The sequence below is a fragment of the Python bivittatus genome, unplaced genomic scaffold (assembly GCF_059951505.1).
Source record: "Python bivittatus isolate LINGU-HERP-01145 unplaced genomic scaffold, Pbiv_v1 ctg000080_np1212, whole genome shotgun sequence".
NCBI classification, from domain to species: Eukaryota; Metazoa; Chordata; class Lepidosauria; order Squamata; family Pythonidae; genus Python; species Python bivittatus.
In genome coordinates, this window is record NW_028277035.1 from 59,809,420 (window position 1) to 59,836,170 (window position 26,751).

The 26,751-nt window shown below is 35.5% G+C and overlaps 1 protein-coding gene across 4 annotated transcripts in view; it reads right to left on the minus strand.

Annotated features, from left to right (window-relative positions):
- Positions 1 to 21,036, minus strand: part of ERC2 (ELKS/RAB6-interacting/CAST family member 2) — a 443,048-nt gene extending 422,012 nt beyond the window's left edge. For all 4 annotated transcript variants that reach the window (XM_088134787.1, XM_088134788.1, XM_088134786.1 and 1 more), the window contains exon 1: positions 20,380 to 21,036. In XM_088134787.1, the coding sequence (XP_087990913.1) occupies positions 20,380 to 21,036 (657 nt within the window). The remainder of the gene's footprint in view (positions 1 to 20,379) is intronic.
- Between the last annotated feature and the right edge of the window lie 5,715 nt (positions 21,037 to 26,751).

Sequence of the window (26,751 nt, forward strand, 5' to 3'; positions counted from 1 at the left end):
TCTCAAGAAGGGCAGGGTGCAGGCAAAGCCAGAAGGACCACTGAGGAGAATCACTGGAACAGATAGAAGTGGCAATCCTACCACTTTACCCAGTGTGCAGCTTCTCTGATGGGAAGCTGTGCAGTGGACAAGACATCTTTTCCATGCCGAAGGATCCAGAAATTAATAGTTCCCTGTGTTCTGGTACAAACAGATGTCTCCTACAAAGATTTAGCCAACCTCCATTTTCAGCTTTCATTAACACAATAAGATCATACAGTTAATGAATAGTTATTTTCACCTAAAAACAAATACTTTATATCACTGAATCTAGACTCATTTTGTCTCTGAATTGCATAACACAAATGTTGATTATGTGCCATCAAGTTGATATCAACTCTTATCAGCCACATAGATAGATTTTCTCTAGGAGGAAAAACACAAATGTAATTCTTCCTAAAATAAAATTCACTGTCCACTTGTGTTTAAGATTTGTAAACTAAGATATACTCATCAATGTGTTCTTTCAAAGTTATTAGGATAGGCTTGTTTACCAGTTTTGACTGGTATCTCTTATCAAGGACAATCCTCTTGCTTAAGGCTATTTAACATTTATTATGGAAGGGTAAACAGATAGCAAAGAGAAACTTCGGCTGTATTTTCATCTGCAAGTTTATGGTTTATATGAATGCTTCATGTTTTTATAATGATATAATCAAATAGCAGGGTTACAGGGGGAAAAAAGTAATTAATACAGACATAATAACAGTATTATTAGCAAGTTAAGGAATGCAAATGTGGAATTAGCATTCTAGCTTGGCAGGGACCTTTTTTCCCTACATAAAATATTATTATCTTGACAAAGCATTCTGTTTCAGTGAAACCAACTTATTGTGAACAAAAGAGACAAATCTAAGAGAATAGTAAGAAAACTAACCACATATTACTCAGCTGAAAGCAAAGCAAATCTTACTCCTTCCTCACTGACCATCTTCGCAGGACAATTAAAGCTAAATTTATGCATCTCTTGTGCTATTCATTACACTGCATGTCATTGTTAATATGGAAAAGAATACAGACATTAACTCAAACTTGCAATCTTGACTAACATTTCCCAAATCCTTACAACTAAAGCATTTGTGACCAGAAATTGGGGGTAGACTTTATTTAAAAGTTGCAGTGTTGTTTTTGTTTTAAACACAGATAAGTTTACTCCCAAAAATTTTGATTTCAAAAGGTCCAAAGAACTCTAGAATATACAAAAGCTACCCACTTTTCTCTACAGAATTTAAGAGTCTCTTACAATGTAGCCCAAACTTTTAAGAAATTCCTAAACTTCTGGAGAAATTTTGTGGAGGATACAAGGGAGATGAGGACAAAACCTGATAGCTAAAGAGGTCTGCCATTCATATTCCTTAGATATCATGCTATTGTTTTAGAAAATATTCTCCTTACTGGGGAGCTTAATTATTATTGTCAAGGGATTATAAACCACATTCAATTCAGAAGTCAACAATACTTGGAATGTGTTTTTAAATACAATTTGGTCTCTAAATCCAATAAAGACTTATTGATTTCATGAGTTTATGAATGTGTACTTTGCCATTCAATTTTGGCCTTGTATTATTCACTTCTCAAGCACAGATTTTTTTTAAAAAATACTGTTTTTCTAATAAATTTAAATTATTTTAAAAAGAGGAAACTACAGCAGCAGACATTGTTTTAGGGGGTGCTATAAAATGTAACATTTATAAAATACAGAAAATATATTCTCTGTTTACTATAGAAGCACTCAAAAAGCAGGACATATCATTTGTGCTTTTTTCTCTTCATATACAATAAACAGAAAGAAGAACATTTAAGAATATTTAGGAAAAATGTGATATTTGTGTGCCTCGCATAGAATAGAATGAAATGCTACGTATCTTTCCAGAATGGAAGAAAAAATGGAAAACAAATGAATTGCCTAGAGAAATGTTCAGACTGAAATATAAGACTTTGTGGACAAAATGTCTAAGGCAAGTGTTATTAAGAGCTGCTTCTGCTGTAGGAAATAACACTGAAAAAAAAATAACACAAGAGTTGTTCTGAATGTTGCCAAGCCTGCACAACTAATGTAGACCACTTACCAAAAATCTGAAGTGATGGGTCTTTTCCAATGACAAAAAGGAATCATGACTCCCCTTGGCACTAAAGCAGAACATAGTTCTGTGATGTAGCATACCTTAAAAATGAAAATTAGCAAAGAAGGGTCCCTATTCTTCATGATTCTAAACTGAGAAATAAATTCACTCTGAAGGTTTAATTAAATTATTTGAATGAAAGAATCCATAACAGTGCTTTGAAGTTTATTATTAATGTCAAAAAAATAGTAGAAGGGCATATTATATTGTAATATGAGCTCATTGTGGCCAAGGTACAAGGTGTTAAATCTATCTCTATGTACTGTACATCAAGGTAAAATATTCTCTGCTTGACCTGATTCTAGGCTTTCTCTGAGCCCACCTCATACCTCTGCTACTATGAGTTCATGTATCCATCTCTTACTTTCTGCAAATATTTTTACTACATACTTGCTCTGTCAAAAGGCTCTCACACTCTGATGCTTTACCCTCAATGGTATTGACTGGGAGATTCAATTATATCCCCTATCCAGACACTGAAATTGAGAGAGCTGCACATGTACTTTTGCAATGCTCCATCTATCACCCTTGGAGGATGGAGTTAATCTCTTCTCTAATCACAAATTACCTAGACCAGTACCAATAGGCAACTTTATGCTACCGATTAATGACCAAGACTGCAAAGAAAGATGATGAAATGTTGTGCCCTAGCAGTGGCTGTCAGAAACCATTGGCTCTGAAGACAAGACAGGCCTGCTGAGCTTCTGCTCTGAGTAAGTTTTTATCCTGGACATTTTGTATTTTAACATATTTTTCTCCTTTTTTAGCTCTAAATTATTTATTAAAAAAAATAGAAGATATATCACAAGTATTCTATAAAGGCTCCAGAATGGCACCCACTAATGTATACAAATTGAATAAGGCCCTGTCAACTCTATGAAAGAAAAATTAAGGACACCATACCCCAAATCATGATAGATTTAAAATCAGGTGCAGTGTCCAATGCAGTCAAAATTTCTGAAGTTATAATGAGTTGGAGGTGACTTTGATCCTCCACGATTTCTCCCTTTTTCCTCTGGAAAAAAGTAATCTGTGCACTTCCTCTGGGCAACTGGAGAATGTCAAGATTCAGAAGGAGAAAATACAGCTAACATTCTGAAAAATGCAAAGTAAATCTTCAGGGCTATATCATAATCACAGAGAAACAAAAAGAAAATTGAAACTTATTAAAGACAAGAGAGCCTTTTAATATAAAATACTGCAATATTAGGCAAATAAATAATTCATAAGAATACATCAACAGCTTAATAATTACACTGTGTTCTTCCATATAATTTCAGAAGATGATGTTTTTCAATCACATCTTTTATCACAAGATTTCTATAATCTGGTTCATATATTATGCTAAGCCATGTTTTAACCATGGCCAATCAAATAAACCACAATTGGCTAGGAGTGCTCATTACAATAAACCACAGATCATACTTTAGAAAACCACAGTGGTTGAAATTGTAAAACACATTAAGCCAAAACCAAACAACCATTATGGCTTGGTATGGTGTTTGAGCTTAGTTGATAAGAAATACAAAACCCTCCCTCTCAAATAAGTGTCATTCTTTAAACATCCAAAACAAAACAAAAACATAAGATTGCAGTCTTAAACTCACATAGAAGTGCATTCCACTGACCTCTAAGTAGCAATTGCTCTATAAGGGAATTTTACACAGAAGTGGATTAAATGACGCTGGTAAGGACACTGGAACGATCTTCCTACGGAGGTTGTAGGTTCTCTACCTCTGGTGGGTTTTAAGAAATGCTATCTTCTCACAGATATTTTAGATGGTTTCCCATATCGTAGAGGATTGGACTAGATGATTCTTGTGGTCTCTTCAACCTCTACAATTCTGTGATTCTATGACAATTTGGTTACCTGGACTACAGAATTCAAAACTGATATGCATGTAATGCAGTATCTATGAGCAGAAATGTGCCCACAAACTTCAGTTTCTCTATCCCAGCTGACTTTTGTTTAGATTTTTTTAATTATAGCAGACATTAAATGGGAGATAGGCATATTGTAAAGCAAAAGAAGCTCCACCTTTTTTATGTTATACAGGAATGCTGAGAGCGCTAGGGAGTATCCTAGAGAAAAGATAAAACAAGGAGGCTACCAGTCTGCCTTCTACTAGGGTGAATAGGGTGACTGATCCCACCCACAATGGTACCATTTTGTGGAGCATTAGGTTCTATCAAAATTTCATGTTCTCAAAATTTTACACAGGCCCACCAACTACAAATTGTCCATCTCATACAAAAACAATATGAATTTTCCTTTCCCACCACTTGTAATTTTCATAGTAATGGTTTGTCAAATAATTAATTTATTCTAGATATAAAGAGTCATAGAATGTTATAATCATTTTTCTTCTATCATGTAAGCTGCCAAGAGTCACTTGGATTGTAGTGCAACAGAAAATGGAGTAAGTGTCACAATGTGATGGGGCTCTTTTTTGAACTGGAGGTATATTGGCTTTTCATGGGTGGCAACTAACACAGAAAACAAGATAGTGGAGGCTTTTTATGTGTTTTACTATATACATTGACATTATTTACAGCAAGTATTTACAACACAGTACCAGTGTTCACCCAGTGTCAGATTTCCTTTTTTTAAATAACTTTATCAATTTAAAAAAAACAGTAAAACTTAACAAAAACGAATATTAAGAGAATAAGAAAAAAGAAAAAGGAATTGGAAAAAGAGAAAATAGTAAAGATCAAAAGTGCAGACAAGAAAAAAGAGAAAAAACAAAATAAAAAAAGAATTGACTTCCAACCCTCCCCACAAGAGATATAAGTAACAATATACATCAAACTCTTGCTCTAAATTTACAACATAACTTCCATTATTTTTATTAACCCATATTATTTCTAATCATCAAACCCATACAACATAATTTCATTTTTTTCTGTACAGAATGTCTTATCTCAAATCAAAGCTGTCAATTTCGCCATCTCAGCCAATTCCATCAACTTCACCAGCCATTCTTCCACTGTAGATAATGTCTTATCTTTCCACCTCTGTGCATTTAAAAGACATGTTGCTGTTATCATATATAAAAAATAAAGTTATAGATAATGTCATATCCTTCCACCTTAGTACCTAGAAAAACCTTACTACTGTTATCGTATATAAGAAAAAAAAAATCCATAAATTTAATAACAAATATATTTTAACCTTAGTGAACTTTATATACAGATACTTAAAGCATTGCCATTCAATTCTGGTCACAAAAAAATTCCATTAGTAACTACCAGAAGCCTCAGCATATACATTGACCATAGTCAAATAAATTCACTTTGTAAACCTTCTGTTTACTTTTAAAAAGCTTAAACTTTAATCCTTTCAAACAATGTCCCACAAATTGATTCCCCATCAGGCTCTCCTTGTCTTCTCCCAGAAACATCCCCAGTAATTTCTCTGTCTCTCTTTCCAGGAAGAACCTCATCAATTCAACAGATTCCTTTTGCAAATCCAAGATAAAAAAATCTTTCCAAGTCACTCTTCTCCACTATATGTATGTCCGCTTTAAACATTGTAGCATCAATTGATTCCATCTGTAAATCCATTCTGCCATCTTTTTCCATATAACTCTTATCCTTTGGTCATTTTACCACCTTTATAGACCAACATTTTTTTTGAAGTCCAATTCCACACTCAAGTCAATCTCCACCTCTTTTTCAAAGTTAACCATCTTATCCACTCTTTCCTCTTTTTTTTTCAAGGGACTTGAATTTAGCCCCTAATTCATCAAACATTGACTGGAGTAAACTTAAAGGAGTTATTTTATCTTCTAATGGATGCTCCAAAGGACTTCTTCTAGCCATTTTTCCTCCAAAACAAACCTCGTAGCCATATTCTTTTTATTTTTTTTTCCATTCACACAAGAAAAACGTTTATCCAAATATAATTAATTATAAGTGGAAGTAAACCGACAGTTCACACCCTCTAAGATCTTTCAAGCTGGAACTGCAGGCACGTGTCAAAGAGAAACATATAGGGATAAATTTAGTCTTCTCCTGTTTTAGAAACCCAGCCAATCAACAGACATGATCCAGCAAAACAAGAAAGTTTCCCATGGAAAAAGCAAACCTTGTTACTGCAAATGGAGTTTTGTAAAAAAAAAAAAAAAAAATCTAACAAATAAATCTTCTCTTTTCACTGTAAGTAACTTTTAAGTCTCTTTTAAATACCATTTGTCATCCAGCTTTTTGTGAGTTAATCAGATTCAAATTAATGCTCTATTTCTTCTTTTGAAAGTTTAGCCCCAAAAATAAGGATAAGCCCCAAGAGAATTATTTATCTGTTGTGAAGGAAAATCTCTCTTAAGTTGCAAAATAGTTATATTCCACAGTGTTTAGAAATGAGGTTCAGTCGGCTCTAGTGTCCATAAAAAGGCTGCACTGCAGCTTCGAATGAAGAGGGATCCCCTGCCTTCTGGCTGCTCAACTCGATTAGCTTTTGAGGAATGGCCATCCAGAGACGTATGTGTTGATTTCCTTGCTTCCTCCCTAATCCGGAGCAAGTTGGGCAGCCAGCACTTGCTGCCAGCCACTGAACCAGCTGTTCCCCTTTCTCAGACAGATGACTAAGTTGCTATTGTCCCCACCGGATGTCCTGTCAGGTTTCCTCCTAAGTGTCCCTCTCAGAGACTATCCTCCTCTATCTCTCCTGCTTCCTCCCCCTTTCTCTCCATTTCCCTACCTCTGTTTCTAGGCTTGACAAGAGAGTGAAAAGAAAGCAATGGGTCAGAATTTACACTGTGTGCTCAGCATGGCTTGACTTTCTCCTGCTCAGCCGAACACCTGCTGCTGTTCTGTTGGGGAAAGAACCTCTCCCAGGGTCTTCGACTCTGTCTTTTCCCAGAGATCAGGGCTTCTCCACCACAGCCATTCCCCTTGTTCCTCTCTGGGGTTTTGGGTGAGATCACAGGTCCCTTCTTCCCATTCTTGAGTCTTAGATGGAGCTGTTGTCCCTGTTCTTCCAGGGAAGCCACCCATGGACCTTTCTTCTCCCTTCCCAACCAGAAACTAACAACTGCTCTGCACACTTAACTTTTCTCTCCATCCTTTCTCCCCAGCCACTCCGTTCCCTCCATGCACAGACATTTTCTCTCTTCTCCTTCTTTCTCTCTCCAATTTTTAGATTAGACTGGCAGCATGTCACCCAACAACTGAGGAGGTGGGTGTCCTCCCAGGGCTCTAGTCCCCAACACCTATATACAAGGCTGGACCAATGGGACTGCTGTCTCAAAATCTCACCACACCAGCCCTGGCTAGCAGCCAGGTCAACTCCTTAGCCCTTATGACAGCATAGCTGCCATTCAAAGCCAAAACTGAGCTGCTTTTTCCCCTTTTACTCACTCCATATACTGGCTCTTGCCAGCTGAACAGCAGCCATGCCTCAGGCCATTAAAACCCATATGACACAGTAAGTAAATAAATAATCAGATATACATGTATGAAACTTATGAACAGAAAGTTGAAAAAACGTATTTTTCTTTTTACATCACCTTTCATTCCTCTTAATGCTCCCACTCAGAACTTTCATGTTTGACAGAGACAGAAACATAAAGTGAATTGATACTTGCCATAATGGCCTCAGTTTCATGAATAACAGTGAAGAAAATAAATAACAGAATACAATAGAAAGTTTAAAATGAACAATTAATTGCAAAATTATTCTTTAAAAAGTATTAATCAATAATAAGCTGAAATTCTGTACTATTAATATGACACATTTTCACAACTGGAGACCTAAGAGTGAATAAGAATGATGATTGCTTAGAAAGTGTTCTTTTGTTTATATTGGTTTTGGAAGTTTTGAACAGAGACATAAGCCAAGATGAGGGGATAACTGGTATAAAAATCAAAAAAGAGACATACAAATTGAGAGCTTTTGCAGATGATCTTGTATTGGTGTTGGAACAGCCACTGAAAGGGATAGAACTATTAATGAGAAAATTAAAAGAGTTTGGTGCACTAACTGGTTTTAAGAATAATAAAAGACAAAGATGTTAACAAAAATATGAAGATACAAGATCAGATAGAACTGATGAACAAAACAGGTTTCAAGATCAAGAAGAAAGTAAATACTTGGGTGTTCATTTAACAAATATGAATTGCATGTTGTTCCAGAATAATTATGTTAAGACATGGAATGAAGTTTAAAAAGACATGTTAAGATGGGAGAAACTACAGCGGTCATTATTGGGAAGAATTTCTGTGATAAAAATGAATGTTTTGCCTAGGATATTATTTTTGTTTCAGACAATTCCAATTTTGACTACTGATTTACCATTTAAACAATGGCAGAAAGATATCTAAATGTTTGTGGCAAGGCAAAAAAAACGCAAGTTAAATACAAGGAGCTGCAAGATGCCAAAGAAAGAGGAGGTTTAGCTTTACCTGACTTGAAACTGTACTTTGCAGTTTGCTATTTAGTCTGGATGAAAGAGTGGGTGACACCGAGAAACAGAAGGTTACTGAACTTGGAAGAGCACGATTTGAGATCTGGGTGGCATGGCTATTTATGGTATGACAAAGTCAAGATTAATATAGATTCCAAAAATCATTTTATTAGACGTGCCATTTTGAGAATTTGGAATAGATATAAATCTAGATTGTGTCTGAAAATATCTTTATGGCTATCACCACAGGAAGCATATTATAGAAGAGAAATAGTAACTAAGCAGAAATGGCTAATTTATGGTGACATTCTATATTTGTACCAGGGAGGAGTTAAAATAAAATGAGGAGTAGACTTAATATCAGAAGGATATATGTGTCAATGGTTTTCACATGTACAATCAGTAAAAAGATTTAAAGTTGATAAAAGGACATATGGTTTTGAACGTGATAAAACTGTATTTGAAATTGAGTTATGTACTAATAATGAACATCTTATTGCTAAAATGTATAAACTTTTGTTGAGATTTGAAACAGAAGATGAACAAGTTAAAGATTGTATGATAAAATGGGCTAAAAGTTTTTGATATAATATACAAATGGAACAATGGGAAAATATGCGGATGAAAGGGTTGAAATTTACATTATGTTATAAAGATAATTTTTATAAATTATCGATGGTATTTGTCACTGAAAGATTGTCAGAAACGTATGAAGGATCTTCAAATATATGTTGGAAATGTGAACAACAAGAGGGGACTTTTTCTTATCTTTGGTGGACATGTAAAAAAGCTAAAAAAATTTGGACTCAAATACATATATTAATTCAGAAGATTTTAAAGACCGATATACAATCAAAACCAGAGACATTTCTTTTAGGGTTGATGGATGGATAAACAATTGGAAAAACCACATGGAACTTTGTTTTTATATATAACTGCAACAAGACTTTTTATGCTCAAAGGTGGAAAGACTCAACGTTACCTACAATGGAAGAATGAATGATAAAGTTGAATGGAGCTGGCTGAGATGGTGCAACTGACATCTTTGATTAGAGAAAATATATTGACTAATGTTAATGCTAATTGGAAGCCCCTTTTGGACTTTTTTCAAGAAACAGAAAAAAATGAAATAATATATGAATCTGATGATTAGTAAAATTAATATATTATAGAAAAAAATGGATGTTAAATTGTAATCCTAGAGTAAGAATTTAATGTAAGTTTTACTTATATCTGCTATAAAGAAACATTTTGTGATCAAACTGAAGTGAGGAAATGCTGAAATAAATATTTTATAGGGAATTATGGCAATATGTAAGAGTGGAATTAAACTGAATAGTATAAATGTTAACGTCAAAGAAAAAATGATGAAAAAGATGTTATAAACATTGTTGCAATGTTGAAAAATGTAGAAGGTATATGGAATTGCTCCGTAAGTTGTTTAATATGTGAATGAAGGCTGCATCTGTGCCTGGTGATTGAAAGAATGCTAATATGGGTTTTCTGTAGAAAGGGGATAATAGCAAAAGTGTATGCAAAAACTACAACAAGATTAGTTTATTTAAATGTGTGTTTACAGGTGCCTGGAAGAATTCTGACTGAAAGAGTGTAAAAGATAACAATGAGCAAAATGGGGGAAGTACAGTTTGGCTTTATGCCAAGGAACAATTGCACAAACCAGATTTTTGTTCTTCAGCAAGTCATGGAGAAAATTATGAATATGAAAAAAGAACGCGTACTGTGTATTTGATTTAGAGAAAGTGTATGATAAAGTGAATATACTTGATATGCTTTGCATGAATATGGAGTTGGTTGGTTGCCGAATGTTATAAAAGTGTGTGTGAGAATAAATGGAATGCTTCACAAATGGTACAACTCTGAGCAGGGAATAAGCAAGGACGTCTGGTTGTTTGGTTGTTTAATGTATTTATGGATAAACGTATAAGAAATGGCTGCAGCGATCTTAGAAGTGTATTGGTTGAGGATGTGGAAGTGGGGGTACTTTTGTATGCTGATGAACTTGTATCTGTTTTCCTGTGAGAAATTCTCACTGAATGCAGTGGTTTTTAGTAAATTTGTATAGGACTGGGCTTTAAGACTTCAAACAAACCACAGTAAGTCTCACTTTAATACAGTAGGACTGAAGTCTGATTAAACTTGAATGAGATTATATATGAGGGAGGAATGCATTTACATTAAAAGAAACATTTGCCTATACCACTGTGTTTCCATATTTGCATGACTGGCATATGGTGTTTGCTGTTCTAGAGAATCTGCATTCATTAGTTTAGTGATCAAACATTAATATAACTACAGGTGTATGATTCATTGTCATTCCCTCATAACTAGAGGAAGTTGTCAAAGTCTACATTTGAAGCTATTAATATTTCATATGATCTTCTTCACACTTATCTTTCTTTAATCACAAACAGATGAAGTAATAGAAGAAAATTAAAAACAAGGGATCAGATATGGTACAGTTCCAAATCCAAATTAGCCACATAAAATCTGCCAAACACAAATCATTCTTAAAGCCAATTATATCATTAAACGAAAGCTGCTTTTCTACATATAGCAATCAAATAAATTACTATATATAATGATACTTTTTCACAATTTTTACATATCTGTCTGGAAATCTAATGCCACAAAGTAATATTTGTTTAATGCGAGATGCTACTAGGTCTTTTTCATCCATTTATTCATAAATCTAGAACTATTTCTTTATCTTCCTTGTCCCTTGCCAGAATTTTACTTTTGCAGCCTGTTGCCAGAATTGTAAATCCAGGGTCAAGGGGAGAAAAACAGCAAAGCAATTTTGCTGTTGTGGTTGGCATCAATAACAGACCAAAAAATAAAAAAGGTGGGGGGGATCCCACACCATTGTGTGGACATGAGAAGAGAGATGTACTAGTGATGACTGCTTCTTTTTTTTATCATGCATTTAGTCATATGTATATATGCTGGACACCCAACTCTTGCCATTTTTAGCATTATTGGAGTGCATTTTAGCACTGTTGGCCATAAAACTGAGTATGATGTACAAGTAAATAAATAAATCATATAAATTTCAAAGCAGGGTCAGGAAGAGACAGTCTTTATGTACTCATGGTACTACAATTTAGACTCTGACAGGAAATCTACATTTTTAACAATACTGTACTTTTAATCCTTGAGAAGAGTCAGCATTCTCCCTTTATATCCCCTCCAGAGAATAACGTATAAGAATGTCATGAATGCTGAGGACCAAAGGAGGGAAATATTTACCACACCTATGCATGAGAATGGTTCTTCACATATTTGTCTATGTTTGTTTGGCACTACACTTTTTAAGGGATTTAAAAAAGAAAAGTTTTAGGTACTTCAAAGTGTACCTAAAGTTGGTTTTTCTAACTGTTTTCTTTACTACTAGTTTCAAATATTAATCAAAAATCTGGTTTATGCATCTATTAAGAATCAATGGAAGATGCCTTCTTTAGAAAGTTTTGATAGAAGATCCTTCCAGATGTACCTTATCATACATTAATCTAGCCCTTTGCACATTTTTTATCTCCATTTCTAATTTCTGTTCAGAAACTGATTACATAGAAAGAGAAAAAGTGGTAGCCCAATATTTTTCAACAGAAAGCGCTAGCAGGCCTCTCTCTGGAACTACCTAGATACTCTTTTTTCCAATAGGCCACTGAGTAGCATATTCCAAGTCACAATTACATAACTCCCTAAACCATAAATCATGATTTACAAGCTGAGTTCATGCAACACACTAGTGCACAGACAAGGAAATCACATTCTAGCAATAAACCCAGCCAATGATTTAAGAGGCTATTAGATATCCCTGTCCATGACCTGAAAAATGGACTCATACTGTATATTAATATGAAGATACTGAAATAACTAGCTCTATTACTATACAAACCAATGGAATTCTGTTCAATGCAAGAGATGGGTACAATTTTTTTCTAGTTGGAATCCTTCAATCTTTCCTTCTAGGTATGATTGAAAACACCGCCAAAGAAGTGGCTGGGAGGGGGTGATCTTTGGACTTGGTGCCTCCCTTAACATGGAGTTGCCAATCTGACTTCACATATTTGGTGGGGCAGGGACTGCAAATGGTTTCAGGGGATATATAGGATGCTTCAGTAATCACAGAATTCTCAGAGAGTTACTGTCCTGCTTCAGGTTGCAATTAAACACACTCAAACAGTTGCTATGGAGATTAGCAATTTACTTCAAGGCTGAAGAGATAACAGCAAAGAACAAAACAGAGTCTCTGAAAAACAGAAGCTTGCCTGAACGGTTTCACTTTCAACAGGAACACGCAGAAGAATAGTTCAAATCCAGTCCAGGGTTCTGAGAGCCAGGTCAGGGTTGTCAGCCAGTCCAGAGGTCAGAAATTCACAAACAGAATCCACACATGAGCATCATGCAAGAGCCAGAAATGAGACAGTTGTTTCCAACAAAGGAACAGGGGTCAGGGCTGCCTCTTAAATCAGGCTGCAGCCAGCTGTCATTAATCAAGAGATTTACTCCCTTGCTTGGCAAGAAGCCTCACAGAACACCTCTGCTCAACAATCCTCTCTACTCACTGGGGGCGGGGGCTGGGGGCCCTTACGTCATCCTCCTCTGACTGCTCCAGCTGTCCAGGTGGTGCCTGTTTTTGATCAGCCTCATGTGATTCTTGGCTTGGTGTTTCCTGAGGCTGTCATTCCATGGGTTCAGCTGGAGAGTTTCTTCAGATTCAGAATCTGAGTCTTGAGCCATGACAGCTACTGGCAGCAGACAGCAATAGCTATGGCAGAAAAAGGAGTCTCCATTCTAGTGTGGTCATTCTAAGAAGTGGGAAATAAGCTTGTTTCTCTCTCCCTGCCTCCTCTGCCAAGATCATGGTACAGCTGGCCCTACTACCACAACTCCTTGGTCATGCTAGAACATCATAGAGATAAAAGCATTGACTTTTGTAGTCAAATCATCTTAAATAACGAGAATTAACTTACTGCAGATGCTCTTATGGATTATTTCCCTTCAGTTTTTGAAATTTGTACAGACCAGCTAACAACTATAAGTAAGGCATATGTATTTTATAAGTACTATGTAACAATGTAAGGGCTAAACAGCTGCAAAAAGAAAAGATGTGCTCACAAGAAGTACTAAGCATTAACAATACTTAAGACTGATTTGGCGCTCTCCATGTTAACATTTTGTTTTAACTACTGTAGTTTGGTACAACAGCAATTTGAATCAAGATTATTATATTTTATTTAGGTATTTTTTTATTATTATTTCCAGGCAGTGGTTTAATGCTTATAATTCCATTTACAAAATAGAATTGTTGAGTGAAACTATAATAACATTTCAGCTGTGGAAAGACTGCCTTTTTTCCAATAGTGATCTTAATATTTTGTTTCTGAGAAAGCACTGCGTCTCTTTCTCACCCAAGTTCTTGTATAACTAGCATGGTAGGGCAGGGACAAGAGATAGTGCTATGTAATGCTATGTATGGAATGAAACAGACACACATTTGCATGGGATGACAATATGCATTATTTCCAATTGTTCCACTGTATTATTTCATCTCATTTTTCACTTTTGAATTCTAATGTTTGTGAATTCCTTTGTTGTTAAAATATAAGCCCCTTTCAACTTACCCTTTCAAAACATTTAAAATCACTAGCAAGACTGTGTCGAGTTCTGCAACATGAGTGTGAAAGCTGAAAAAGTGATCATTTAGCAAACCTTGATTCTGATCTTTAGTCTTACTTTTTAAAATCCTTCATTACAGCTTATGTAAATGTTGTAAAGCACAACAATAAAATACAAAGACCTGTAATTATTATTTTGTTTAAAAAACTGCAATAAAATTACATAAAATATACTATTACAGTAACTGTAGTACAAATAGCAGTGGCAATCACCAAAATTTGTGTTAAACTTCAACCATAGGTAGGATGGATACAACAAATGCTAGCACAAAATCAGGCAACCTGGAAAAATATGTCAGGGTCTGGTCAGATAGAAGCAGTGACAGTCAGACAATGTGCTCTCTACCAGGTAGTTCTTTAAAATGGGATAAATGTATATCTTCCTTGATTCCCTGTAGAGAGAGCAACGAAGGAACCTATGGCTTAGGGATTCCACACGGCCATCTCCACATGGACATAAGCACTGCTGAATAGGGATGTTTTTATACCATCCCCACACAACTGCAGAGGATACAGCATCCAATCTGGCCAAGGTGAGAGCCTGACAAAATTTCATCCCTCCAGAGTTGCTAAAAGGAAATAAAGATTGGTGGGCCCCAGTGCTGGCTGCTCTTTTTACTTATATTAATAGCATAGCATGTTTTCCATCTGAGTGGAACAAGGCCATAGTCGTCTTTCTCTATAAGAACACAGGAAATAGACTTAACCCTGCCAACTGTATACCAATCAGCTTGCTTAGTATGATAAGCAAAGTATATCTATTTAAAACTGTTGGATTGGGACCACAGTGAAAATATTCTTGTTGAGGAACAGGTGGGATTTAGAGGGGACTGTTCAACCTTAGACCACTGTCTGGTCTTGCACCATTTAGCTGAAAAATACACTTCACCATCCAAAGGCACCCTTTTTGCAAACTTTGTGGATTTCAAATCAGCTTTTGATCTGATTCCAAGGGAGAGGCTATGGGGGAAACGTCAGAAATCCTCAATGGATACAAAATTGTTCTTATCCAGCCTCTTTATTCTAACACCTCACTGAGAGTCAGATGTTCCCCTTGGGAGCACCTTTCTGGAGCTGTTTCCACAAAAAGAGGGGTAAGGCGAGGGTGTATTCTAGCACCCTTACTTTTTAATTCGTCCATCAGTTCAATAATTCAGGCTCTCTCATCTTCTAATCAACACTCTCCAGTGTTAGCAGATCGTGCAATTCCAGCATTGCTATATGCAGATGATGTAGTAATTTTGTCTGTCTCCCAGGTGGGAATGAAAAGGGCATTGAGGGGACTGGCTTCCTTTTGCCTAAAAGAACATGTAGTAAATTACAAAAAAATTGAAGTGCTAGTGTTTGCATGACACAACAATAGGTTACATGCATATTTATAAGTATGTACCTACTCTGTTGGGGTCCTATCAATGGCAAATTAATGAGACCCCAACAGAGCAGGTACATAATTATAAATATCTTGGGACACAGTTCCAGGCTTCCTTATCTTGGAATGCACATTTCTCTTATCAGGCAAGTATGGCCCAACACAGCTCCATAGCTGTCTTAGGATTCTTCTTAAAATTCTTCTAGTCTTAGTTTACGTGCAATCCTTTATTCCAGCAGAGCAGCACATGGCTCCCTCTTCTCAAAAGGAAAGGAAACCAACTTGGAGAGGACACATTTGCAAGCTCTCCCTTCATTATGCAAGTTTGGGGAAATGTGTCAGCAACAGCATAGGTAAGAAAAATGAAATCCAGGGTTTCCTTTCATTTGGAAAATCCCCAGTTTACTGATTTAAAAATAGAACAGCTTTGCAGAGTTTGCTTATTTCCTAAAATGTTTGTCATTTTTCAGCTAATTTAGTTTAGGAACTTCTATTGTTTTTCCTCATTTTTTTAAACTGCTTCTATTCTAATATTCCAGACTAACAGTACCCAAGAATGCCACACCACCTGGCTCCATTGCTGTTTAATTAAACTCTCCAGGACTCTTAAAGACAGAATTTACATCAACTCACTGGTTCAGAGGATTGCAAAAACAATCTTGCATTATGTGTGTATTCTTTAATCTTTCCCTCCCTCCCTCTATATATATTTGTATATGCACACATCAGAAATATGCACATGCATATACGCACACAGAATCATTACACTTTCTTAGTAACTCACAACAAACACTATATATATATATCCAAGCCGCTAAAGTAGATATAATAAATAGTATTATTTGTTTGAGTCACCCAGAGAGCTTGTCTTATATGGTAGCTATCTAAATACAATAAATCAGCAAGAAAAAATTAGATAATTCTTCTGTTCACTGGAGGAACTGCAATCCACTATTGATTCCTGTTGAACCAACACAAGACAACTCTCTTAAGGATCCCTTCCGTCTTCCACCAGGAGGAGCATTTTATGATTCAAGCCATATTTTATGTATTACCTATCCTATGCTAAACTCTGGGAAAGCATACTTGTGCAGAAGAACAAATCAGTGAACAAGTGTCTATGTGACAGCTATATGTGTATCTGAAGCATTAATATTCTGCTTTCCTATAATATAGAATACATCATCCCATTCAACAAAGAGTTTCATGTTCTGCTCAATCTCCCCTCAAAGACTACTTCAAAGCAACGTTATCAATGTTGTTTGCTCATGTAAGCATGCAGGATTCCATAATATAGAAGAGTAAATGAATGGATTAGAAGACCTCACAAGAGGAACAGAATGTCACACAAGAACATGTAATCTTTTGTTTTAAGGAATTATAATCCCAGAAACATCATCAATTTGACTGCAATATAATTTAGCATACATTTTTGCTATTCAATAGAAGTAGTTGATTTTACAGTAAGAGAAACAGCCAAGCAAATACCCTGATACTCAACTTATGGTAACTTGTAAATGTAGTTTTCAGCAATCTTACAAAAGTGTTTTCCACTGCTTTCTTTCAGGTTATGTCCTTCTTTCTTTCTAGACTAGCCTATAACCCTGGGACCTCCTGGTGGTCTCCAATCTAATTATTATGACTTTGCTCAGCTTTTCAATACCTAAATGCTGTCAGCTAGGTGGGTGAACCAGCCATATGGGTAATTAATTGTAGAGAGTAAGGAAAGTGACCCTGACAAAAATATGCAAGAAATGTTACCTAAGAGGGCTGAAACATTATTTAAGTACCGGGAAACAAGATAATATTTGGAAGCAACTCAGGAAGGCTCCTCCCTGATTCACTATGAGAAGGAAAAGAGGAAAAACACAGTCAGGCTTGCAAGATTCTGTTATTATGACCTACATCAATAAAACATAGTTCTTGTCCTTCTCTGGAATTGATTGTCTGGTCTGGTCTGGTCTACCTGGTAGACCTGACATCAGTATTGTTAAATTGGTATGACTCCTGCTAGAATTTACTAGGTCATAGCACAAATTACAACTGTTGTTGGACTAAGCCTTGATATAACAATCACTTCGATGTTTATGAATAGGTATCCATTTTAAATTCATCTTCATGCTGCCATAACTTTAGGACTGATGATACTGAAAGAAGTCATGTTACCATTTTGTTAACAAAAGTTCACACTCATTAGAAGGAAAGGCCAAAGAGTGTTTGTCAGCAGAGAACCAGGTTCAGGGAATAGGACTCAATCTCTTCTTGAAAGGGATGCATTCCCCTGAAAAAATGAAGGACCTTTCTTCTTTCTGTATTGCCCCCAGCTTCCTTGGGAAGAATGAACGCTTTTATGTTTAGCACATTAGCTAATTTGGCAATGATTATTCTTGTGATCCGATATAACTTTAACACACATCAGTCTGAATCTGTCAACAGTTATCCATGCCTGGATTCACATCATGTTCAAATTACGGCAGTAGCCTTTACAAAGGGCTATCCTGGAAAAACATTAGGTCATTTCAACTAGTTTCACCATTGTGTTACCTTGATAAAGAAAAGCCCACAGCACTTGCCAGATTGTTTTCCAGATACCAATAGAGGCAAATTTTCCAGATTCAATTTAATGTATTGATTAAGTTTTAAATCCTTCAGGTCTCACTATCTAAGGGATACTTTCCTCAGTATAAGCTGGACCAGGAGTCAGTTTTGCTTTTTTTTCATATATTGCTCTTGTAGTTCTCATTTCATAATTAACACTGGTTCCCAGTCTCTCAACTTCTCAGATGTTAAGCCACATCTCTTTAATTAGGTTTTTAAATTGATTTTATTGGTTTTAATATTTCAATAAGGTTTCATTGTTATTTTTATACTGTTATTACCATCATCTAATTTGCTATGTATTGCCTTTATGGCATTTATGGAATGGCGCTGAAGAAATATTATAAAACCAAACCCTGGGACGCTGACCAGAAGCTTCTACCCGCCACTGCAATGTTCAAGATAATATCCCATCTTTTAATTATCCTAAATTGCAATATACTTAGTTATGAAAATGTCAGTATCTCATGCATCTTAGTAACAGCAGCTCCCTACCACTCAGTTTAAACAAGATCCCACACACTCTTTTAATTTTCTGTCCAGATCCAAATATACCATATTTTTCCGACAATAAGATGCCCCCATGTACAAGACGACCCCCACTTTTCCAACCCAAAATTAAGAAATCAATATTTTAAAGATAGTGCAGAACACATTTTTATTTAGTAATTAGTTAACATTTACCTGATACACTCGGTGGGAGGAGGTCCAAACTGTCTCTCTGCAGCTCTATTTCCAGGCTCTTTTGCATAACTGATTACATTCAAGCACGAGTGAAACTGCCGATAGCTTGTCTCTGCAAACAGCCTTCCTCTAATTGGTTTGTTCAGCATCAGCTGACGTCAGTTACATAAGGCTCGTGATTGGAGGAAGTCTGTTTGGGAGACAAACTATTTCACTCGTGATTGGAGGCTAGCAATAGGACGAAGCCTCTCTGCAGAAACAAAGTATGGGCAGTTTTGCAACCGCGCGATTCTCGGCTGACTTCCTTGAATAAGACACCCTTCAGTTTTTAGGGTAAGGATTTTAGAAAAAAGTATCGTCTCATAGTCGGAAAAATACGGTAATCATTTTGCATCTACTCAGAGCCTCATACACTTCTGTGATTTTCAATCCAGAATTAAACATTACCATCCTCCATCTACTAACCCCTTCCAAGTAATTAGCTAGGGGGCTTCTTTCAGAAGAATCCGTAGTTTTCTTGACTAGTTGCCTATTTTCCAACAAGAATACAGCCAAAGGATGCAGAGGGAAGAATTTTTTCTAGTTATTCAGTATTCCCAAGGAGCTTATTTTCTAAATACAACAGACTAGTTCAGAAATACCCTACATAATAACATGTGACATTCATGGAAATCATGGCCATCATACATGATCAAGAATGTACATATTTTCAACTGAAATATCCAAATGTGTAACCAAGGAAATTGGACAATATCGTCATCTATTTTTATCAATAGTACAGTTCTGTCCAAGATGCCATGTGAACCAATTGTCTATTTCCAACTCCACCATTAACCTCATGAAACTGTGGTAATGGTAAGTTATCAGGTATCACTAACATGATTTCTCTGTCTTTGCTTTCTCATGCCCTTAGATTATGATGATATAATAGTAATTCAGATGAATCTTCAGTTTTTATAACCATAAGCCAACACTCATACTTAAGCCACTTCAGAATCTAGAATGAGATGTAGAACAACTGTCAAATGAAATATGATTTACCACTGATAGTGGCTTAAACAGATCAGTATTTTAGATTGTTGAGGCAATCCAAGGTCCACCATCATGTTTTGCCTTTTTTATATCAATGAACAGTTCTGGTCCAATTCTAACTGCCCAGCAGACACCTATTTCTGAGTATGTTTCCTCAGCCTGGTAAAGTTATTTATTATTCATATATGTTATATTTATATTTAAGTATTTATAGAAGCCATTGAAAAATGCAAAATAGGGAGTGATCAGGTATCTGTAGCAATACAGATGGTGACCATATCAAAGACATTAACTATACCCAGTTTTTCTGCTTTCAGAGGAACAAGAAATATCACTAAGGAGTAACTGTGTAAGTAAATTAAGATATGCTACCAACTGACCATCAGTACTCAACTGATTTATGTCATTATTTTCTTTTCATTGCTTACCTGATTCTCCTCATGAGACACCCTCATTTGCTCTTTCAAAACAGACATTCTGGCTGCTTCCTCTTTACGCAAAACTCTTTCTTTTTTAAGCTCTGGGCTCCAGAAGGTCTTGATGCTATTCATGGAAGATCCAAGCTTGCTATCTTTGATGTCTAGTTCTTTCCTTAGAAGTTCATTTTCTCTCTGTAACTCCTTCAGCTGAGCCTGTAAATCTAGCATGGTGCTGTCTCTTACCTGCCTCAGCATGGAAGGAATCTGATGATGGTGATGGTGTGAAGAAGTGGTCAGCCCTCCATGCTGATCAGTATAAGAAAGGAGATCTGAATGGGAAAGGCCAGCAGAAGCAATATTAGGGCTGCTCCCCATTGCTGTAACTCGTCCACCATATACAGCTCGATTTGTAGCCCTTCCAAGAGTCATTGTGCCCTTTGGGAAAGTAGTAGATGCCACACCTTCATGGTCACTTAGATACATTGGTCCAGATGTTGCATAGGCAGCGTTAAGTGACTGAATATTCTCCATTGATAAAGTCTTACCTGTCCCTCCACCTCCTCCACTACTTGTTCGCCTATGGCCCAGACGAGGAGATCTTGGCAAACGTGGAGATCTGGCAGGACTGCCTTCCAAGTTACTGATTGTTCTTGCACTTCCATACATTTTTGTTTTACTGTGAGGTACTACTTAATAAGAAACTACTCTCAATTAAGTGGGATGCCTAACATTTATTTTCAGTTGCAAATGTTGGCAAACAGCTTCACAGCACTCTTCCAGAAGGCAACACATTCATTGAAATCAATTCTCCAGGTTGAAGATCTGAAAATAAAACAATAATTTTATTATTGTGCAAGTAGCAATATAGCACCAACCCCTGGGAGAACCAATTCATTTTATACATTAGGTTATATAAATTGTAATCTCCCACTGTCTGAACTTGGAAATTAGATTTTTAAGATTTCATATTTATTTATTTATTTTTATAAATTTTATTAAAAATTTTACAAAGAACATAAAAACTAACACAAACTAATCAAGAGTAAAAAGAGCAAAGAAAGGAAAGAAGAAAGAAGTGAGGAAAAAGAACAAAAAGAAAGAGGCTTCCAATTTCTTTTGCAGCAAATATAAGTACAATTACAAAATTAACTGTGAATACAAAAAAAAGCTCACTTTTTTCTATTATCCAGTTTTTTTCCTAATCATAAAAATCACAAATCATAAGTGCATTTTTTCTATTTCATGCAAAAAGTCTGTAAGAGGTTTCCAGTCAGCCATAAATGTAGATGTTTTTTCTCTAATCAAGGAAGTTAATTTAGCCATTTCTGTAAGTTCCATCATCTTCACCAGCCATTCCTCCATTGTGGGTAGTGTCGAACCTTTCTACTTTTAAGCACATAATAGTCTCACTGCATTTGTCATATATAAAAACAAAGTTCCATGACTTTTTTCTAATTGCCTATCCATTAGTCCCAAAAGAAAAGTCTCTGGTTTCAGTTGTACTTTAACCTTTAAAATCTTCTGAATTAGTGCACGTATTTGTATCCAAAATCTTTTGGCTTTTTTACATGTCCACCAAACATGGTAAAATGTTCCTTCATATTGTTCATATTTCCAGCAAAGATTCAAAGTACTTTTATACATTCTAGACAATTTCTCTGGTGACAAATACCAACGATACATCATTGTATAAAAATTCTCTTTAAGGCTAGAACATAATGTAAATTTCAGTCCTTTCAACCACATATTTTCCCACTGATCCTTTTGTATATTATAGCCAAAATTTATAGCCCATTTTATCATACATTCCTTCACTTCTTCTTCTTCTGTCTCATATTTCAGCAAAAGTTTATACATTTTAGCAATAACATGGTCACCATTAGTACACAATTATATTTCAAACTCAGTCTTACTTTGTTCAAAACCATAAAATCTTTTATCCACTTTAAACTTTTCTGATAACTGTACGTAAGAAAATCATTGACAAGAATATCCTTCTGTTATCAAACCTTCTTTTGATTTCATTTTACAATCCCCTTGAGAAAATTCTAGTACATCATGGTATCTTAACCATTTATGTTACTTATCATTTCTTGTCTGTAGAATGCTTCTTGTGCTGAAGGCCACAAAGGTGTTTTTGGGCAAAACCTAAATTTATATTTATTCCATACTCTAAGAATAGCCCATCTGATATAATGATTTTTAAAATCTACATTCACCTTAGCTTTATCATACCATAGATATCCATGCCAGATATATTTATTGTATTTTCAATGAGTATCCAAAGGTTAGAAAAGATGAAATACCAAAAGTACCATATTACACAATAGGAGCACAGTGTTAAAATTGATGAAATCTTGCATTGCTAGAACATTCTCCAGGTCATATAATTAATTCTGAGTTTCAAAAATAAGATGGGGGTGTTCAGTAAATAATGGTTAAGTAAAGAAGGTAAACCATCATTATACAAGTCCAAAGGTACTGAAGAACCACAGAAACATATATTTTTATTATTTATAGCTTTGCTTTGTTCATATGTTATGAAATTCACATGGTCTCAGAATACATAGAACTAATACTCACGTGGCTAGAAATCATGATGGGTAATTTCCTGCCCCCAAAGCAGCAATCATAAAGATTAGAAATTAGTATTATAGGTGATAAAGAGATGACGTTTGTCTTAAAATATGTGAATGCACTTCTCCTTATAAAAAGTGGAGGAAAATAACAGATGAAGAAATTATCAGACAGCATGAGGAGGTAAACAAATTTATTTTAAAAAATGCATTCCTTTCCCAAGCATCTTTTCATCAAAAAAACTACAGTACCATCTGATAAGTGGTTATTATGCTCAGGTCAAAGATTACTTGAAGAAATTTTCACACACTTACTGAAATAAGTTACCTGCCCGTCCCCCACCTTCCAAAAGGACCTATCATTATTTGTGCTTTATGGATCTCGGTTGGCTACTAAATGCTTAAATTATGGTGAACGCAGAACACTGTTGCACAAACAAATTCCATTTACACATACCTAATTAAATGCAAACTATTTTTGTCCAAGTCAGGCCATTATATCCAATATATTCATTTTTCGTCTTTTAATTATAAATGCTACAATGGCTCTTTTCTTATCTTCTAGAATTGTGCTTACAGAGAAAGGTCACACATAATTCCAGGCAGTAAAATACACTGTGAAGTGGTTCAAACATAATGATAAGCCATAATGAGGTTTACATGGGAACCCACCCATTACAATTTAGCATGGTCTGTGAATATCCAGTAAATATGGAAGTGAGCCTCAGGTGAAATGAGAGTTTATCAAGTTATTTAAAAAAATACAAAATAGGTGATTAAGTATATATAGGAATAATACAGAATTTGAACTTTCCCCACTATATTCACCCATTATACTGATCTGCATTAAATTTGCTTCTGTCCATATAAATTAGAATATATTTATTTAAAATTAAAACGATATTTTAATTAGTACTAATTCTATTTATACCCTTCCTTTCTGTTCTGTACTGAAATACAATATAGCTTTCCACAAAGGTGTAGACTAGGCCCACCTGGATCTTTTCAGTTTTCAATTCCCACCCTAACTGATAATGGACAATGTCAAGCTCTTTATTCTCTTTATTTTTGTTATTTATTTTTAAATCAAAGCCATGCCAGAGATCCTTTCAAACAGAGGACTAATCTCCTCTGGCTTAAGTACCTGGCCTCCATTACTAATTAGCACTCTTACATATAATATAAATAGTTTGTATTCTACTGTGTGTTGAGTGTCCATAACAAGAATACATCCAGTGATCAATGTGTGCTGCTTCTTTAGCTCTTCCTCTTAATAAATATATTTGTACCCTTGTAGATCAGAAGGCTTTAGACTACATTCCTGGAATGCAAAGGCAGTAACATGCTAACATATGGGTAACTACAGTATGTCTCCCACTGCAAAGTAAGAGGTGATTTTACCCAAAGTTGAGTAATATGCACCTGGAATTTTTGGCACCCTATGCAATTATCTAGTTTGTCTCTATAGCTGAGCTATGCTTATTTTATTTTTATTTATTGACTATACATAAAGTAAAAAAGGAAAGAAGTTCACAAACCATGCATACCTCATTTATTGAACAAAATGATCTTGCATATATATTCAGATTATGTTATACAATAAAATTATTCACATTTAAGTCAGTTTGCTTATGATGGAGGGGAAAAAAAAGATTTTCCCCTAATGCTAAGAAAATGAATTTAAGTACAAGAAAAATGGGAGATTAAGTATATAAACTAGTTTATGCAGTCAAAATTTCCAATGAAATTGAAATCCCAGGGCTAAAATGCTTTTCAGGCCACTGTATAACTGATGGAAGATGGTTCTTCTTCAGCCTTGAAGGTTTCTAGTTTCTTGCCATTATAAACATGCATGATATCTGTTCTTCTGGACTTTGAAAAATGGAATATATGTTTGATATACTTTCAAAATTATAAAAAGCTTAATTTTACTTTTTCTTTTTTTTTTTTGCTTTCCATTTCTTTAACAATAGCTTCTTTCCAAAAGAACCAACAGGGATCAGTCTGTTTTAGAACAAAGTATGATCTAAATTAGGATTTTTTATTTTCAAGATTTCAACCCTTTCCTATCACCTGAACTTTACTGAGAAAAGCATAATAAGGTTATGTTGTCTATGTTATTTATAATCTAAATGATAGGCAGAGTTCAGCATTTCTTTTAATTTGAAAATTAACCTTTTAAAAACTCCTGATACTGCTTTTGAGTTTAGCCTTCTGCTTCATTTTACAGCTTCTGTGATTTAGACCGAAAGTTCCTAAACACTGGAAAAATAGATGATAAAACTAAAAGGGAGACCAATAGTATCACAAATAGCAGCCAATATTTAAACATCCTGAAAAACTGAAGAAATGTAGGTAGAGAAATAAATTGGAGAGCAAGAAATAAGCTGAGAGTCTCAGAATAAAAGGAAATTAACCAGTTCAGGTAAAAAGACAGATGGCAAAGACTGAAAATATGCTTCTTACTATTTTGTGTCTGTGTATGTGTGTGTGTTTGAGTCACTGTTGACTCCTGACCACTGTCAAGACTAGTCCCTGCAGTTTTCTTCACTATATTTCAGAAGTGGCTTGCCATTCCTAGGGCTGGGAGGGAGTGACTGGCCCCAAACCACCTAGCTGCCTTTCAAAAGCTAAGGTGAGACTAGAACTCACAGTCTCCCAGTTTCTAGCCCAGTGCCTTAACCACTACACCAAACTGACTCTCTTCTTACTACTTACCAAGATTATAATTTCTTATACTTTATACACTCCATAGAATCGGAGTTGAAGGAGATCAGGGGCCATTTAATTTGATCACAAATCATTCCCCATACATCCATAATCCAACACGGCATGGCAATGAGCAAAGGAATGATATCCCATAGAAAAGCACTTGCTGAAAACTGAGCAAACAGATCCAGATCAGATGACTCAAGCAAGACTGCCAAACAGCAGCAAATAACAGCAAAGCTCAAATCCAATCTAGGATAAAATTGCTTCCCAATATCAGCACTTATGCTTGAGATCCCAAGCATGAGTGCTGATGCTGACTGAAGTATAGTTGAAAGCTATTTTTAAATCCTAATTAGCATAATCACAGTTAAAGCTGGTCCTTGTATATTCCTTAAGTATATTTGACACAGGCTGAAAACCACTGCACACACATAAAAAGATGGTGGTCAGGATCATCTAATTCAGCCTCCAATCTGAAAGCAAGATGATCTTTAACACCCCAATCCTTGATGATACCTAACTAACTAACAAAGCAGGACAAAGCTACTGAGTTACTGAATTCCAATTTCTGAAATGTCTGTATATAAAACAGATTTTTGATCCTGGCAACAAATAGCCATTGTTAGGTAATGCGTGAAACTACTGGTGATGGCACATATTATATGTTGGAAGAGTGTATACTATTCCTCTCTGATTCTGTGTTTAATTGTCCTCTCCTTCTCCAGACAGTTCAGAATAGCTCCACCATAACTCTGATTAAAAAGTTATCAGCTTCAAGACAGTAGCATTATACACATAAAATATTTTACACAGAGAGAAAGTATCAATATTCATTAAATTTCAGCTATGTTGACATTCACTTTTTATAACTTTCTGGGAACTCAGCAACCCATCAGTGGATACCAGGAATCACCTAACGAGATTGTAAACATTCAGTACCTGAGCTGAAAAATGGGTGGCACCCTATGCAATTTTGGGATTATCCATATTTACCTATAAACAGTATCAATGCAACAGAAATACTGTTTGGAGCTGATCATTTTACAAAAAGCATTGCTGTTAGTATGTTGCAGTAATACGACAAAATCCTGTG